This window comes from Harmonia axyridis, chromosome 3, assembly GCF_914767665.1.
Source record: "Harmonia axyridis chromosome 3, icHarAxyr1.1, whole genome shotgun sequence".
NCBI classification, from domain to species: domain Eukaryota; kingdom Metazoa; phylum Arthropoda; class Insecta; order Coleoptera; family Coccinellidae; genus Harmonia; species Harmonia axyridis.
Genome location: NC_059503.1, coordinates 5957739 through 5972160, shown reverse-complemented (window position 1 = coordinate 5972160; position 14422 = coordinate 5957739). Strand labels below are relative to the sequence as shown.

At 38.2% G+C, this 14422-nt stretch overlaps 1 protein-coding gene and 1 long non-coding RNA gene across 11 annotated transcripts in view; one reads left to right on the top strand and one right to left on the bottom strand.

Annotated features, from left to right (window-relative positions):
- Positions 1–10977, top strand: part of LOC123675936 — a 46423-nt gene extending 35446 nt beyond the window's left edge. Inside the window, exon 3 of the long non-coding RNA XR_006746833.1 lies at positions 10886–10977. This is a non-coding gene — a long non-coding RNA (uncharacterized LOC123675936). The remainder of the gene's footprint in view (positions 1–10885) is intronic.
- Positions 1–14422, bottom strand: part of LOC123675926 (syntaxin-binding protein 5) — a 206444-nt gene that overhangs the window by 38757 nt on the left and 153265 nt on the right. For 9 of the 10 annotated variants that reach the window (XM_045611493.1, XM_045611494.1, XM_045611495.1 and 6 more), the window contains exon 2: positions 10949–11046. In XM_045611493.1, coding sequence (XP_045467449.1) covers positions 10949–11046 — 98 coding nt within the window. Of the gene's footprint in view, positions 1–10948; positions 11047–11392; positions 11507–14422 lie in introns of those variants that run through there. The other variant, XM_045611496.1, reaches the window with a different exon arrangement.

Below are 14422 nucleotides of genomic sequence, written 5' to 3'. Positions count from 1 at the left end.
TGTGGGTCTACTTTTGATTCGTGAAAAATTTTTTTTCAACGTCTTGCAACATCAATAAAAAAGCCTTTATCTTTAGATGAATCCCTTTGAAACTCAAAGTTCTAAACTTACAGTTCTACCAACTTTGTTGAAAAAATTCCATCGCCTTCTTGATGTAGCATTTCTTACATCACAGACTATATTTTGGTCATGCCCCAAAAAGACGATTCCATAAGACATCTATAATCTCCACAACCCAGAACCATCCCTATTTCCGATTTCAACCCTGGACCCTGGCATCACGTGTCTCGCCACCATTCCAAAGATAAAAATTAACTCGGGTTCCGTAAGCCTCCTAATGGGCTTTCCACGCCATTTGTCCCTTAATATAGAATTACAAGGACGGCCGGCTATATTCTTCAATTAGGGGGGTGGCCCCCGGGGGGTGGTGCGTGAAGAGCGTGACTACGATGATGTTACGACTGCAAGCCGAGAGTTGAACGGCTGATAAAAGGGTACGTTCCCGAATGGGGTCGTTATAACAGGAATCGACGTTGTAACCGGAGAATTTCAGGTGGAATATGATGTCGGGGGTTGTTTTTAGACGCCAAAAGCTTTGATGTAGGTATGGGGGAGGGGGAGAGATGGAAGGAAGCTGTAGACGTGCTCGGGGTTTTATTATATTCGCGTTATTTCGTTTTATTCGAATTGTAGATGGGAATGGGGTTCCTAATTTTGAATGAACAGCGAGGCGGTTGGAGACAGGGTTGAGGGATGAGGCAGTTTCAGTATTTTGAAGATGACGGCAACATTGTTGAAAGACTTTCATTGCAAATAAAAATTCCGTAACTCCCCATCAGAGCTATTCTCCCCAGAACGTGATTTACAGCTCGCCTTCCAGTTCCAGAGTTCAGATGAACTCCAATATCTGGGATTGCTTCAAGGAGGCTAATTCCTCACTTCTATAAGTTTCGTGTCCAATGCAGGTTTTGCGTTGGCTAGCGATGGCGAGGAATTCCGTCACCAGATGATTTGGAGTTTCTTCCTCCTCCCCACAGAATCTGCACTCGTCATTTTCTGTTAGACCCATTCTTATGAGGTGTTTCCTAAGGCAGCAATGCCCTGTGAGGAATCCAGTGAGGAGGTGTAGCATATTCTTACTAAGATCCAGATACTTTTTGGATCATGTAGAGTCAAAGTTTCGAAGAAACTTTTTGGAGTGATCCAGACCAGGAATATTCCGCCAGAGTTTTTCTCTTTCGGTTAACTCTTTTTCCTGAAACTCTTTCTTGTAGGTGCATTTGTCTATACCACAGAAAGGTTCCAGGCCGATGAAGGAGTTTGTGCTCCTTTTCTGGCAAGTGTGTTAGCCTCCTCATTCCCTCTGATTCCCGAGTGGCCGGGAACCCAGACTAAACAGACCCTGTTACTCTTACCCATTATATTCGAAGTTATCGGTTTTTGTTAAGGCTTATACAGAAAAAACAAGAATTTTTCTGTGGTTCAACTCTATGCTTACTCACACCATGTTATCTCCTGTATCGAGTACTTTCATGATAGTATTTTTACAATTACAGTTCTATTCGATGTTTGTGTTCTCTCGCTCAACAAGGTATACTAAACAAGTTGAAATCATTATCGGATTCTCCTTCATTCACAATCAACATTATAGAGTCCGTCGAACAAGAAGCAACAGTTTTAGTACTTCGAGCCAAATAATATCAATCATTTTTGGTCCTTCGAGCCGGATCAGGATGAATCATTGGAAATATATCGGGTAAACAAGTGATCAAATAAAATCACACAGTTGTTGAGTTTTAGGCTCTACCTACTTTGGGACCGTTATCTCCCAATCCTATCTATTAATTAAAATTTTAATTTAACTATAGCCGTCAATGGAGATAAAATGATATTTTATTTTTGCTTCTAGTTTCCTAAAGATTTTCCAACAAGACGTTTCATTTTGTTATTGAAAACAACGAGGATTTTCTAGAGAAATCAATAGATGTTTATATGCCACTTAAAAGTGTTCAATGCTGAGGAATTCACCGGATATTCTCGATTAAAAATATTTCCTGCAAATGCAAGAACGTATTTTACATGCTGGATGACTTCTGATACAATCAAATACCATATTGCAGTTTTAGGAGAATATTATTGGAAATACCTCTCCAATCAGAATCGATTAGGTTTGGCACTCTATTTCCCTATTCGTGTTTAATATTGGGGATGTAGAATAATATTTTAACGGAGAACGAAAACAATACGTCATCTAATTCATATTGAAATTATCCGAATCCTTGCAGTCAAAATAAACACTATGAATAATTGAACATAAACTGAATAGTTATTGAAAAAATAATTCGCCTACTTGTTATTCTGTTATTCTACCATATTATTATTGATTCGCTGATGGAATGTTTTTCGCTTTCATCCCCTGTTGATTGGTTGGTATTGACGTGTATCCTCACAAGTATTATCCTATTGGCAGAACAATAACACTAGTTAACAATTCTACCCTGTCAAATTTCAGGCTGAATTTTGTTTAACTTGACAGTAGTCCACTTATTTCTGGAGCTCTATTTTCTTGTGGTTGACGGAATTTTTGACATCTGTCGATTAATAATAATGATAATAATAACATTTCTTTATTACCCAACAGGAATATCCCAATTACAGGATAAAAATAATATACAATATACAGTGCAGAATACACAAAAATAATTCAACACATCAACATGATGCATTACCCACTTGAAAATTCACTTCCCGAAACTCAACCAAAAACATTAACTTTTAGTTTATCAGCACTTTTACAAATACGGTTAACTGGAGATCGTTCAGAAATATTAGTCCGAGCCGTAGGTAAATAGAAAACTGGTGTCGACCTCGCTGCTAGTCTCGGCACATTGAAAGACAATTGATTGATAGCATTGTTGAAATAAATACATAGGCTTCAACTTGTACGGCACCAAATTTTCTTGTTTATGAATCATTCCCATGACTTTCAGGCGTTTTGAAATGGCTTGTTGCGTCCCAATGATCCTGTAAATTTTTGTTGCGTTTGACACGAGTCTTGATCAAGAAATGCTTCCAATTCTGCATCTTCGAAAAACTTCTCTCTTCCACCACCATGCAGGTCTTCGACGTCCAAAAACACCGTTCTTGAAGAGTTGAAACCACTCTCGGCACGTTCTTTCACTAATAGCGGCCTATCCATAGGTATTTGAGAGCATTCGAAGAGCCTCAGTCGCAGATTTCTTCATAGTAAATCAGAAAATTAAGACCTCCCGCAAATGACGAGAATTTGGCTCGTAATCGAGAATAACTTTAAGATACAGATACAAATCGACTTATATTTCGATGGCGTCATGTTTACAAATACCTAAGCTTATGATATAGCACCTACGATCTATGTATTTCGAATAGCACTTACCGCTAGAGCCATCTAAAGCAAAACGGCGGTAGCAAGGTGGTACACCTAATATAATGACTACATGTTACGGACCCAGCACGTTTCCACTGCGTATTGATATAATAACTACAAGCATGTTTTAAAGTTATCATTTTGATGAAAAAAAATCAACTTGAAGACTATATTTTTTTTTGTGCGAAGCACTTTTACTGCCACCGAGTATGTCAACGATCCAACGCGAACATATTTCAAACAATAAACGAGCGTGCATTCCTCCACAATGAAAAAACCGTCTGTTTTCAATTTGTTAACCTACCATTTATATAATTTCCGGTCTCGGTCTTTTCCCGGACACAAAGGCGAGTCGGCATATCCTCATAAATATGCGAGTGCCACGCATGTTGCGGCTTTGGCCGTAAACCTCCCAAATTACTCTAAAATCCCCACACCGTACACGATAATCTGAGAATACCAGTTTTAGACCGGGCGATGGATCCACCGAACCTCTTGTGAGGAGCGTAAGTCCCTTTCGCACAGTTTTAGGCCATTAAGTTGGATCTTCATTGGATCCGATCTTATACGTTGGAAAGGGTACAAAACCATCGAAAGAAGTAAGTATTTTGGACCTGCTTCTCAGAACCAACTAGTTCTGGTAACTCTTTTTGCATTAACTCGAGTGGTACCCATACATCGAGCTTCTTCTTGACATCAGTCTTATGCAATTGGTTCCAAACGGGTTTTGTGCAATCTTTAGCCCACTTGGGCATTCGAAACAGTGCTCACATGACGGTCGGACTAGACAAGATTCATGATGATGATGATGATATTTACATTTTCAGCAGCCTGGCATGCATTTTCGCTTTTATTGGAGAAAAATTGTAAAATATAATAAAATATAATCCTGCTATGAATAAAATAGTTATTTATTTATATAGCGTATTTTCTCTTTGCTGGTGTCCATCTTTGGCACGCGCTCAATCTGAACTGAGTCAACAAATCACAAAACTGTCACAGAAGTTTTTGTAAAACGAAACCTCATCTTTCCAACGCCATCTAGTGAAACCAGGAAAAAACTACATAGTCACAATAAATATTGATTGTATTGGGTGTTTTTTTTCGAGGTATATAACTTTAAGTTGGTATTACTGTTCAAGATAACGACCGATTTAACAGCTGTCAAGTGATTTATTCTCAGTTTGGTTTGGCAATTCATCATGAATAGATTCACGCCTGAACAACGCTTGCAAATAGTGCAATTTCATTTCGAAAATAATGGTTCTGTGCGGAATACGTATCGCGCACTGCGTCCATTTTAGCGATGAAGCGCACTTCTGGTTGAATGACTACGTCGACAAACAAAACTGCCGCATTTGGAGTGAAGCTTATCCTCAAATGTATGTCGAAACACCGTTACATCCAGAAAAACTGACTGTTTGGTGCGCTTTATGGGCTGGTGGAATCATTGGTCCGTATTTCTTCGAAAACGATGATGGCCAGAACGTTACAGTCAATGGTGATCGGTATAGAGTCATGATTACTAACTTTTTCATTCCTGAATTGAACAACCATGATGTCCAGGAGCTGTGGTTCCAACAAGACGGCGCAACATATCACACAGCTCGTGCCACAATCGATTTATCGAAAGACACGTTTGGTGACCACCTAATTTCACGTTTTGGACCTGTGAATTGGCCTCCAAGATCTTGTGATTTAACACCGCTAGACTACTTTCTGTGGGGCTATGTAAAGTTATTGGTCTATGCGGATAAGCCACAAACCCTTGGCCATTTGGAAGACAATATTCGCCGTGTTATTGCCGATATACGGCCACAAATGTTGGAAAAAGACATCGAAAATTGGACGTCCAGATTGGACTACCATCCGAGCCAGCAGTGGCGGTCATATGCCAGAAATCATATTTAAAATGTAATGCCACAAGATTATCTTGCGGATAAATAAAATTCATGTCAATCGAATGATCCATCGTCGTTTCATTGCAATTTAAAGTTCTATAGCTCTAAAAAATCACCCTTTATTAACCAAAAGACGGACGCAATCGCACTTCAACATATAGGGTGAAAACGCAAGAAACAGCTCTGTTCCCTCTTCACTACTCGGAACAAATCCCGGCCGTGTGAAAGAGGCCTAACGCGCGTTGTATTTTCGAAATTCAATTTCCGGCAGCGTCGAGTAATGAACCGGAGCCATCCAATGAGGACAAAGCTCCGGGCTTCGAATGGGACGGCCTGAGAACGTAAGCCCGGAGTTTTGATTGCCACGTACAGACGGTTATTCATGTAGAAATACTCATTTGGGATTTTGTTTCTGGGACAAACGTTCCTCTGTATCGACGTTGGAGCGTTACGGTTCACTGGATTTAATTTTTTTTTTTTAGCATGGTGGCAGCAATTCGTCGATAAAACGAGGAAGAATTGGAATATTTGATGGTGCCATATTTTGGGATGATATTCGATGATTTTTTTTGGGTGGTTTTTTCATACAGATTGAGTTCAATTGCACCATATGGCAACATCGACTGAAGATTTAATGATTATTATTCAAATGTACAACTTTGCTTTCGCCGTTTTGCAATAGATGGCTGTAGCGTTAAGTGGTAGTCGAAATAAATGGTCGATTTGTGTCTGCATATTAAAGTTATTCTCGATTAAACATGCCAGTTTACGAGCCAAATTCTCGTCATTTGCGGAAGGTTTTAATTTTCAGCTTTAATATGAAGAAATCTGCGGCTGAGGCTCATCGAATGCTCTCAAATACCTATGATGAGGCCGCTATTAGTAAAAAAAAGTACCAAAAGTGGTTTCAACTCTTCAAGAACGGTGATTTTGCCGTCGAAGACCAGGTGGAAGAGAGAAGGTTTTCGAAGATGCAAAATTGGAGGTATTACTTGATCACGACTCGTGTCAAACGCAACAAAAATTCGCAGGATTTTTGAGAGAGATGCAATAAGCCATTTCATAGAGCCTGAAAGTTATGGGAATGAATCAGAAACAAGGAAATTGGGTGCCGTACGAGTTGAGGCCGAGAAATGTTGAACGGTTTTTGTTTGCTTGTGAACAGATGCTTGCAAGGCAAAGACGGAAGGGATTTCTGCATCGCATTGTGACTGGAGACGAAAAAAAGTTCATTTCTATAATCCCAAGCGCAGAAAATCATAGGGATATCCCGGCCATGCTTCCACGTTGACAGCCAAACTGAATATTCACGGTTCCAAGGTCAAGCTTAGTATTTGGTGGGACCAGTTCGGCGTAGTGTATTATGAGTTATTAAAACCGACTGAAAAAATCACAGGCGATCGTTATAGAACGCAATTAAAGCGTCTGAGCCGAGCATTGAAATTCGAACGGCCGCAATACAACGAGTGACATGATAAAGTGATTTTACAGCATGACAATGCTCGATCCCGTGTTGCGAAAACGGTAAAGACATACAAGACTACCCCACCCGCCGTATTCTCTAGACGTTGCTTCCTAGGACTATCACTTGTTTCGATCAATGTAAGAAAGTAAAAAATTTGATCGATTCGTGGATCGCTTCAAAAGATGATCAGTTTTTTCAAAGCGGGATTCGTACGCTGCCCGAAGGATGGGAGAGAGTAGTGGCCAGCGATGGACAATACTTTGAATCATAAATGTTCAACCAGTTTTTTACAATAAAGTCTCGAATTTCGGAAAAAGGGGCGGAAGCAAAGTTGTACGCCTATGTAGAAAAGGGCATCAAATTTGTTACGTTGATTAGTTGAACGAAGGAAGCTATAAATTAGAGTTAGTGTAGTAGCCAACGACCGAGGAATAGAAAAGGAAGAGCACATACTTCATATTTGTCATGTCATATTTTGCATTAGATTGGTTCCACAAAATATCTTAATAGGCGTTGTTGCCACTTTGTGCAATCGTAACGAAACGATTCAGCCAGAGATAAAGACATTATGAACAGACATCAATAAAGTGAATGACAAAACCTACTGATCACAAATTACATTAGAAATATCAAAAAATAATACACGATGTTGCCATTATAACCATTTTAAATTCCTATTGGAATACCCTTTATAACCCTTTTCACGGCTGCTTCGCTGATACAAAAAAAAAACTGCACCGTTTTCATCGAATCAACTTCGCTCCCTCCCATAAATGTGAATTTTCCGTCGTCAAATCCAATTCTGTGTACCTGAGAGAGGAGATAGAACGACGTCAGTGGTGGAAAATCGTGTCATCGTATGGAAATTCGGAAAATTCGTGGCCCTGGCGTCTAGATTATGCCGTTACTACGGACGAGGAGTGAAAGCGAGACGTGGCATGTCTCGCTCAACGGTTTCGGAATGAAAAAGGATCGAAAAATTCACATTGAGGGAGAGTTCATAGGTTTCTAATCCGACCAACTACAGCCTTCGGTGATGAATATTGTATGATTTTTAAAGTTCGTAGGAAGATGAAGGTGTACAACTTTGATTTTGCTGTGCATTCAATTCGATTAAATCGATATGCAGGCATGTCGGAAAATAATAGGCAGTGTTGCCATAATGATCATTTTAAATTGTATCTTTTATAAGCTCTATTAGTGATGACGCCACACACCGCCATTTTAGTTCTCCTGTCAGTGTTCGGAATCCAAACAAACAAATTAACATTCGAATTAGTACGTTGTCGTTGGTGGAATTGGCTTATTTTGATAAATAAGATTATTTAAGGAACGATTTTACTATTAATTGATAGACAGAAGGCACGAGATTAATGCCAGTAAGTTCGAACTAGAAGTTCGAACTTACTGGCGGACTATCTATCCCATCTGCCCCTGGTGGAGGGTGTTGGCGGGGCTTAATTCGGTTCTTGTCGGACGAGAAGCAGGTCCTCTTTTTATCTTTATCCGGGTAGAGATGAAGTTAATAACTGTGCGTGGTTGAAGTCGTTTCAAAGCGCAAAAAGTCGTATGGCTCACAGGCAATTTTTTTTTATTTTCCTTTAATTTGCTTTGTAGAGAGTTTGTCGGGAAATCTCGGAAGAATTAATTGAGATATGGCCTGAAGGGATGGCTGGTCTGTTCTAGGGAATGATTTATGTGGATGAGGAAGCTTTCTTTGATCGTTAAAATTATTCAGATACGAATTGTTCTGTGTTTTTCGTGCTTCAATAAAGTGAGTGGGGATATTTGACTAAAACAAAATTAATTCATTTCATTTGATGATGAACTTCCAATTAATGGGTCAAAAGGATCTGAAAAGATAGGACGGTTTTCAGGGAAGTTGTTCAGTTGTTGATATTTTCGAATTAGACACCCAGTAGTTTTACAGAAATGCCAAAAGTAAATTAATTCAATATGAAGTTCGAGAACTGGTTACATTTAGATTTATGGGGAGTTTCATTGTAACCTCTTGTGACCTTTCGATGACTTTATTTTCACAAATATCTAGATCTATTATATGACATCTACGATCTATTTATATCGACTACCACTTACCGCTACAGCCATCTATTATAGGATAAAAGGACTACAAGAAACATCCTGTATCTAAAGGGTGTTTTTTTTTTAGAGCTATAGAACTTTAAATTGCAATAAAGCAACGATGGATTATTCGATTGACATGAATTTTATTTATCCGCAAGATAATCTTGTGGCATTACATTTTAAATATGATTTCTGGCATATGACCGCCACGGCTGGCTTGGATGTAGCCCAATCTGGACGTCCAATTTTTGATGAATTTTTCCAACATTTGTGGCCGTATATAGGCAATAACACGGCGAAAGTTGTCTTCCAAATGGTCAAGGGTTTGTGGCTTATCCGCATAGACCAATGACTTTACATAGCCCCACAGAAAGTAGTCTAGCGGTGTTAAATCACAAAATCTTGGAGGCCAATTCACAGGTCCAAAACGTGAAATTAGGCGGTCACCAAACGTGTCTCTCAATAAATCGATTGTGGCACGAGCTGTGTGACATGTTGCGCCGTCTTGTTGGAACCACAGCTCCTGGACATCATGGTTGTTCAATTCAGGAATGAAAAAGTTAGTGATCATGGCTTTATACCGATCACTATTGACTGTAACGTTCTGGCCATCATCGTTTTTGAAGAAGTACGGACCAATGATTCCACCAGCCCATAAAGCGCACCAAACAGTCAGTTTTTCTGGATGTAACGGTGTTTCGACATTAACTTGAGGATTAGCTTCACTCCAAATGCGGCAGTTTTGTTTGTTGACGTAGCCATTCAACCAGAAGTGCGCTTCATCGCTAAACAAAATAAAATGGACGTAGTGCGCGATACGTATTCCACACAGAACCATTATTTTCCAAATGAAATTGCACTATTTGCAAGCGTTGTTTAGGCGTGAGTCTATTCATGATGAATTGCCAATCCAAACTGAGAATAAATCATTTGACAGCTGTTAAATCGGTCGCCATCTTGAACAGTAATGCCAACTTAAAGTTGCATACCTTGAAAAAAACACCCTATAGAAAACAAAGTGTTTGATCAATGGACTTTTTTTCATAAATTATCTGAGGAATATCTCATTTTCCTGTACCTCCAATTCAGAAACACCCTGTTCATCTGTTTTCTACGCTAAAATAATGATTTGGCCCACCCTGTATCTCCTGGGAGTACGCAATCAACAAAACTGGAGAGGGATTGACTCCCCTATCTACCTGGGATGGGATTCCAGAAGTCGGACGTCATAAATTCCTGGATTTGGCCCGCAGATCCGGTTATAAAGGGATTTTTATTTCCCCACGAGGTCAAAACGGATAGAAAATGCAGATTTTCCGTTTCTCGACGTTTATCCGCTTTTTTTTTCCTGCCTCTGCTCGTACGCTTCAAACTGGAGTCGGATACATCTCTCTTAATGATTGATGCAATACCTTGGAGAGGACATCTCCTCTTGTTGTTGACGATACGATGGAAAGAATCGCATTGTTGTAGATTGGAAATAAGGATATTAAGAGGAAGGAAACAAATTCAGGAAATTTCCACACTAGAAATGCCGAAAAAAAAACTACTGGCCAGTTACACCATTAAAAATATAATAGTCCGGGAGCCAGGTGCAAATTTGTTTGATTATTTCCTCTCGAGAGGTACTTGGTGAGATGCATCAGATAATAGTAATAAAAAGCCTCGTGAACGTCAGCTACGACTCGGTTGGGGGGGAGAGCGACGGCAGCCCCTCGAACACGAAGAAAAAAAAATACATTGTCATTTCCTCCCAACTGAAAATTTATAAAATTTTAGCTAACCCAATATCTAGACGAAAAAATACAATCAGCTGGCTATAGCATGGTGGATTATACGTCAGGAAAATATCAAATGACTTACCTTGGGTTTTCCGCTTTTGTCGACTGAAATATTTTTTTTGAAAGATGAAAACCTTTTACGCAATAATCTTTTCCTTCCCTTATTTTTCTTCGTGATTCTATCAGTAAATAAATTGAATGAATTTTGTCCATATTGACGGGTATTGATTCGAACCATTAATTTCAGATGAAGTCAAGCTAGAAATTGAAATCTTCGACCAAAATTGGTGTAGGCATTTCAAAAGGATACATTCTTAGAGAGCCACATTTTGATCCAATCGCTAGGAGTTTCTGGACAGGATCAAAGGCCATCGACGTCGGTTGAAATGGAAAGCCATGCCGGAAAGTCTGAAAAGAAAAAAAATTGAAGAATCGTTTAGAAGAAACCATGAACTTTAAAATATAGTCATTTATAATTGTTAAAATTCTATCGAGGAAATAGTCCTGTAATTTCTCTTTGTTTTCTGTTGTACACAAGGATTTTGTTTATTTTAGTCTGTTCGTTAGGTATCATATTGGAAATATGGAGACTTAAGCTTATTACATCTAAATCCAATGGCCCAAGATAGCTCCTCCAGTGTTAAGGATAAAATATTGCTGAATAGGTTTTCTTCACGACTTCTTCAGAATTTGATAACAACATGTTAGTAATCCATCACTTGATATATGTATAATAATAATAATAATGTAACACCTTGTAACGTAAGCATTTTGACTCCATTTTTTATTTCATCACTTTTTATGGAATGTATATTCTGTGTCAAGATCCGAATGACAATCCTTCGATTGAATGTAGTAAACTTTCGGTTATTGTATGAGCAGATTCAATAATTTCAGTTGGATTTTTCGAAAATCTAGATCTGATTCACTTGATGCATTCATATTTACTTCTTTCAACGCTAAATTAATTGAAAAATGAATATGACGTTTCGAAAACTGCAATAAATATCAATTCGGATCACAGATTTTATTCTCTATGTAATCGAAATAATTTCATAATATATTATTCCAACTTTGTGGTTGTGTCAATATTCTATGTGTTAACCTAAGCTATGAAAGTACCAACTAATGTATTCGAAATTCGCAACATTGTTGCTGACCACAGATTACAGATACCTGCAATCTGTTTTGCTGACATTATCTCTGAAAGCACTGATTGGATCACATTTATAATCACTTTATTATAGTGACGAGATGTTCTGCCTCTTACTCAAGACATTTGAATTTTCCCCTGAGAAAATTTCAAAGCAGAGTAAAGAAAGCAACCTCGTTATTTCGAATCTCCAAGTCAGAAATAAGAAAAGAATCAATCTGAATAAAATATGAATGCAATGCCGCAAACGTAACGAGAATGATTCTCATAACGAGAAACCGAAAAAAACCTGGAACATAATTCAATACGGTGCCGCCCTCTGGAATGATCCTCAGTTGATGGAACTCCAACTTTCCCAGGTTTTTTTTATCCCCGTTTAATAATGAAAATGCGAACGCACAAAATCTGGGCCTTTTCAATTGCTCCCCATCTCGACTTTTGTTCCTCGGTTAATGCATTCATGGCTCTTCGAAATTTAATGTTTAATTAAAAAGGTTATTTCGTATCCAGTCACCTGAATAAAAACGCTACAATTTTCTCGTTCATTCTCTATGGTCTTCGTTATAGAAACGATCGTATTTGGCAGCTTTATTCATGAAGGAATGGTCTGTTGCTGATTAAGAAGAGGGAACAGCAGGTGTTGCTGTTGCCGAAGAAATGGAAGATTCGAATGAGATGGTTCAACCTGATAACAGTGCCTTCCTGGTTTGGAAGGAATCGATTAAAGGAGAGTAGAAAGAAGGTAACAATTGTACAGGGTGGGCAAATAAGCGAGGTAAGCGGCTATATCTCAGGAACCACTCATCGTAGAGACTTGCGGTAAAAAATTTTACCACTAAAGTAAACAAAAGAAATCACTGGAAATTGTTTTGAAGTTCATACCTCCACCGCTAGGGGGCGTAATAGCTATCGTCGAGTAGAAAAATGCATTTTACTCGAAAAATTTTCATATTAAGTTGGAAAAAAAATATCATCACTGTAAACCTTGGAAAATTCTCTATCTGTTTGAATTGTCACTTTCGATTTTGCGACATCAAATAAGGGTGGGGCAAAGATAGAAATCTGACTGATTGAAATGTCTGTAACTTCAGTTTGGCTCAACATTTTTGAGCAAATTAGATCTTATTTGAGAGACAACATCTTGTTGATTAAGGAAAAAATATACTCATGATGAATTCGATTCAGCTGCTTCCGATAGGGAGCGCTGAGTCAGAAGTTCATTGTTTTGTTCATTTTTCTCTGAAATTTCAAATGTAATGATAAGATTTACTTAACAGAAACAAAAATTTCATTGAATTTGCATGAAAAAACCTGAAGGTCGCAAAGCGATAATTTCAGGCGTTCTGAAGTTATGGCCGAAAGAAGATATTCTTCAACTGATGCACTGCGAAAAACCAAATTGAGTCTTCAAGTTCTAACAGAAACAGAAATCCCATCAAATTTGTATGAAAAAACCAAAAGGTCGCAAAGCGATAGCTTCAGGGGTTCTCTAGTTATGGACGAAAAAAGATATTCTTCAACTGATGCACTGAAAAACTAAATTGTGTCTTCTTTCGGCCATAACTCCAGAACCCCTGAAGCTATCGCTTTGCGACCTTTTGGTTTTTTCATACAAATTTGATGGGATTTCTGTTTCTGTTAGAACTTGAAGACTCAATTTTGTTGTTCGCAGTGCATCAGTTGAAGAATATCTTCTTTCGGTCATAACTTCAGAACGCCTGAAATTATCGCTTTGCGATCTTTAGGTTTTTTCATGCAAATTTAATGAAATTTTTGTTTCTGTTAAGAAAATCCTATCATTACATTTGAAATTTCAGAGAAAAATGAACAAAACAATGAACTTCTGACTCAGCGCTCCCTATCGGAAGCAGCTGAATCGAATTCATCATGAGTATATTTTTTCCTTAATCAACAAGATGTTGTCTCTCAAATAAGATCTAATTTGCTCAAAAATGTTGAGCCAAACTGAAGTTACAGACATTTCAATCAGTCAGATTTCTATCTTTGCCCCACCCTTATTTGATGTTGCAAAATCGAAAGTGACAATTCAAACAGATAGAGAATTTTCCAAGGTTTACAGTGATGATATTTTTTTTCCAACTTAATATGAAAATTTTTCGAGTAAAATGCATTTTTCTACTCGACGATAGCCATTACGCCCCCTAGCGGTGGAGGTATGAACTTCAAAACAATTTCCAGTGTTTTCTTTTGTTTACTTTAGTGGTAAAAATTTTTACCGCAAGTCTCTACGATGAGTGGATCCTGAGATATAGCCGCTTACCTCGCTTATTTGCCCACCCTGTACATTGTGTATTAAAGTGATATTTTCTCGGAGGAAAATGTAAACTGAGATGCAAACCAAAAAAAGAAAATTTTTCGTGGGATGAACAATTTTGGGTTTTCCAACAACAGGTTTCATTTTTACATTGAAGAAAAAACTAGTATATTTTTTCTCTAATTCTGTGGTTATTCCGTTCATTCTTCCACATCTTGTAGAACAAAATCGTGCGAGAATATATCAGAAACGCACAGTTTTCATGGTTATATTTTATTATTCTATGTTGGTACTCCGAATTTTCCGCCACGGCTTTATCTGTCAATTCATCAATTTGCCTTAAAGAAATCAGTTCT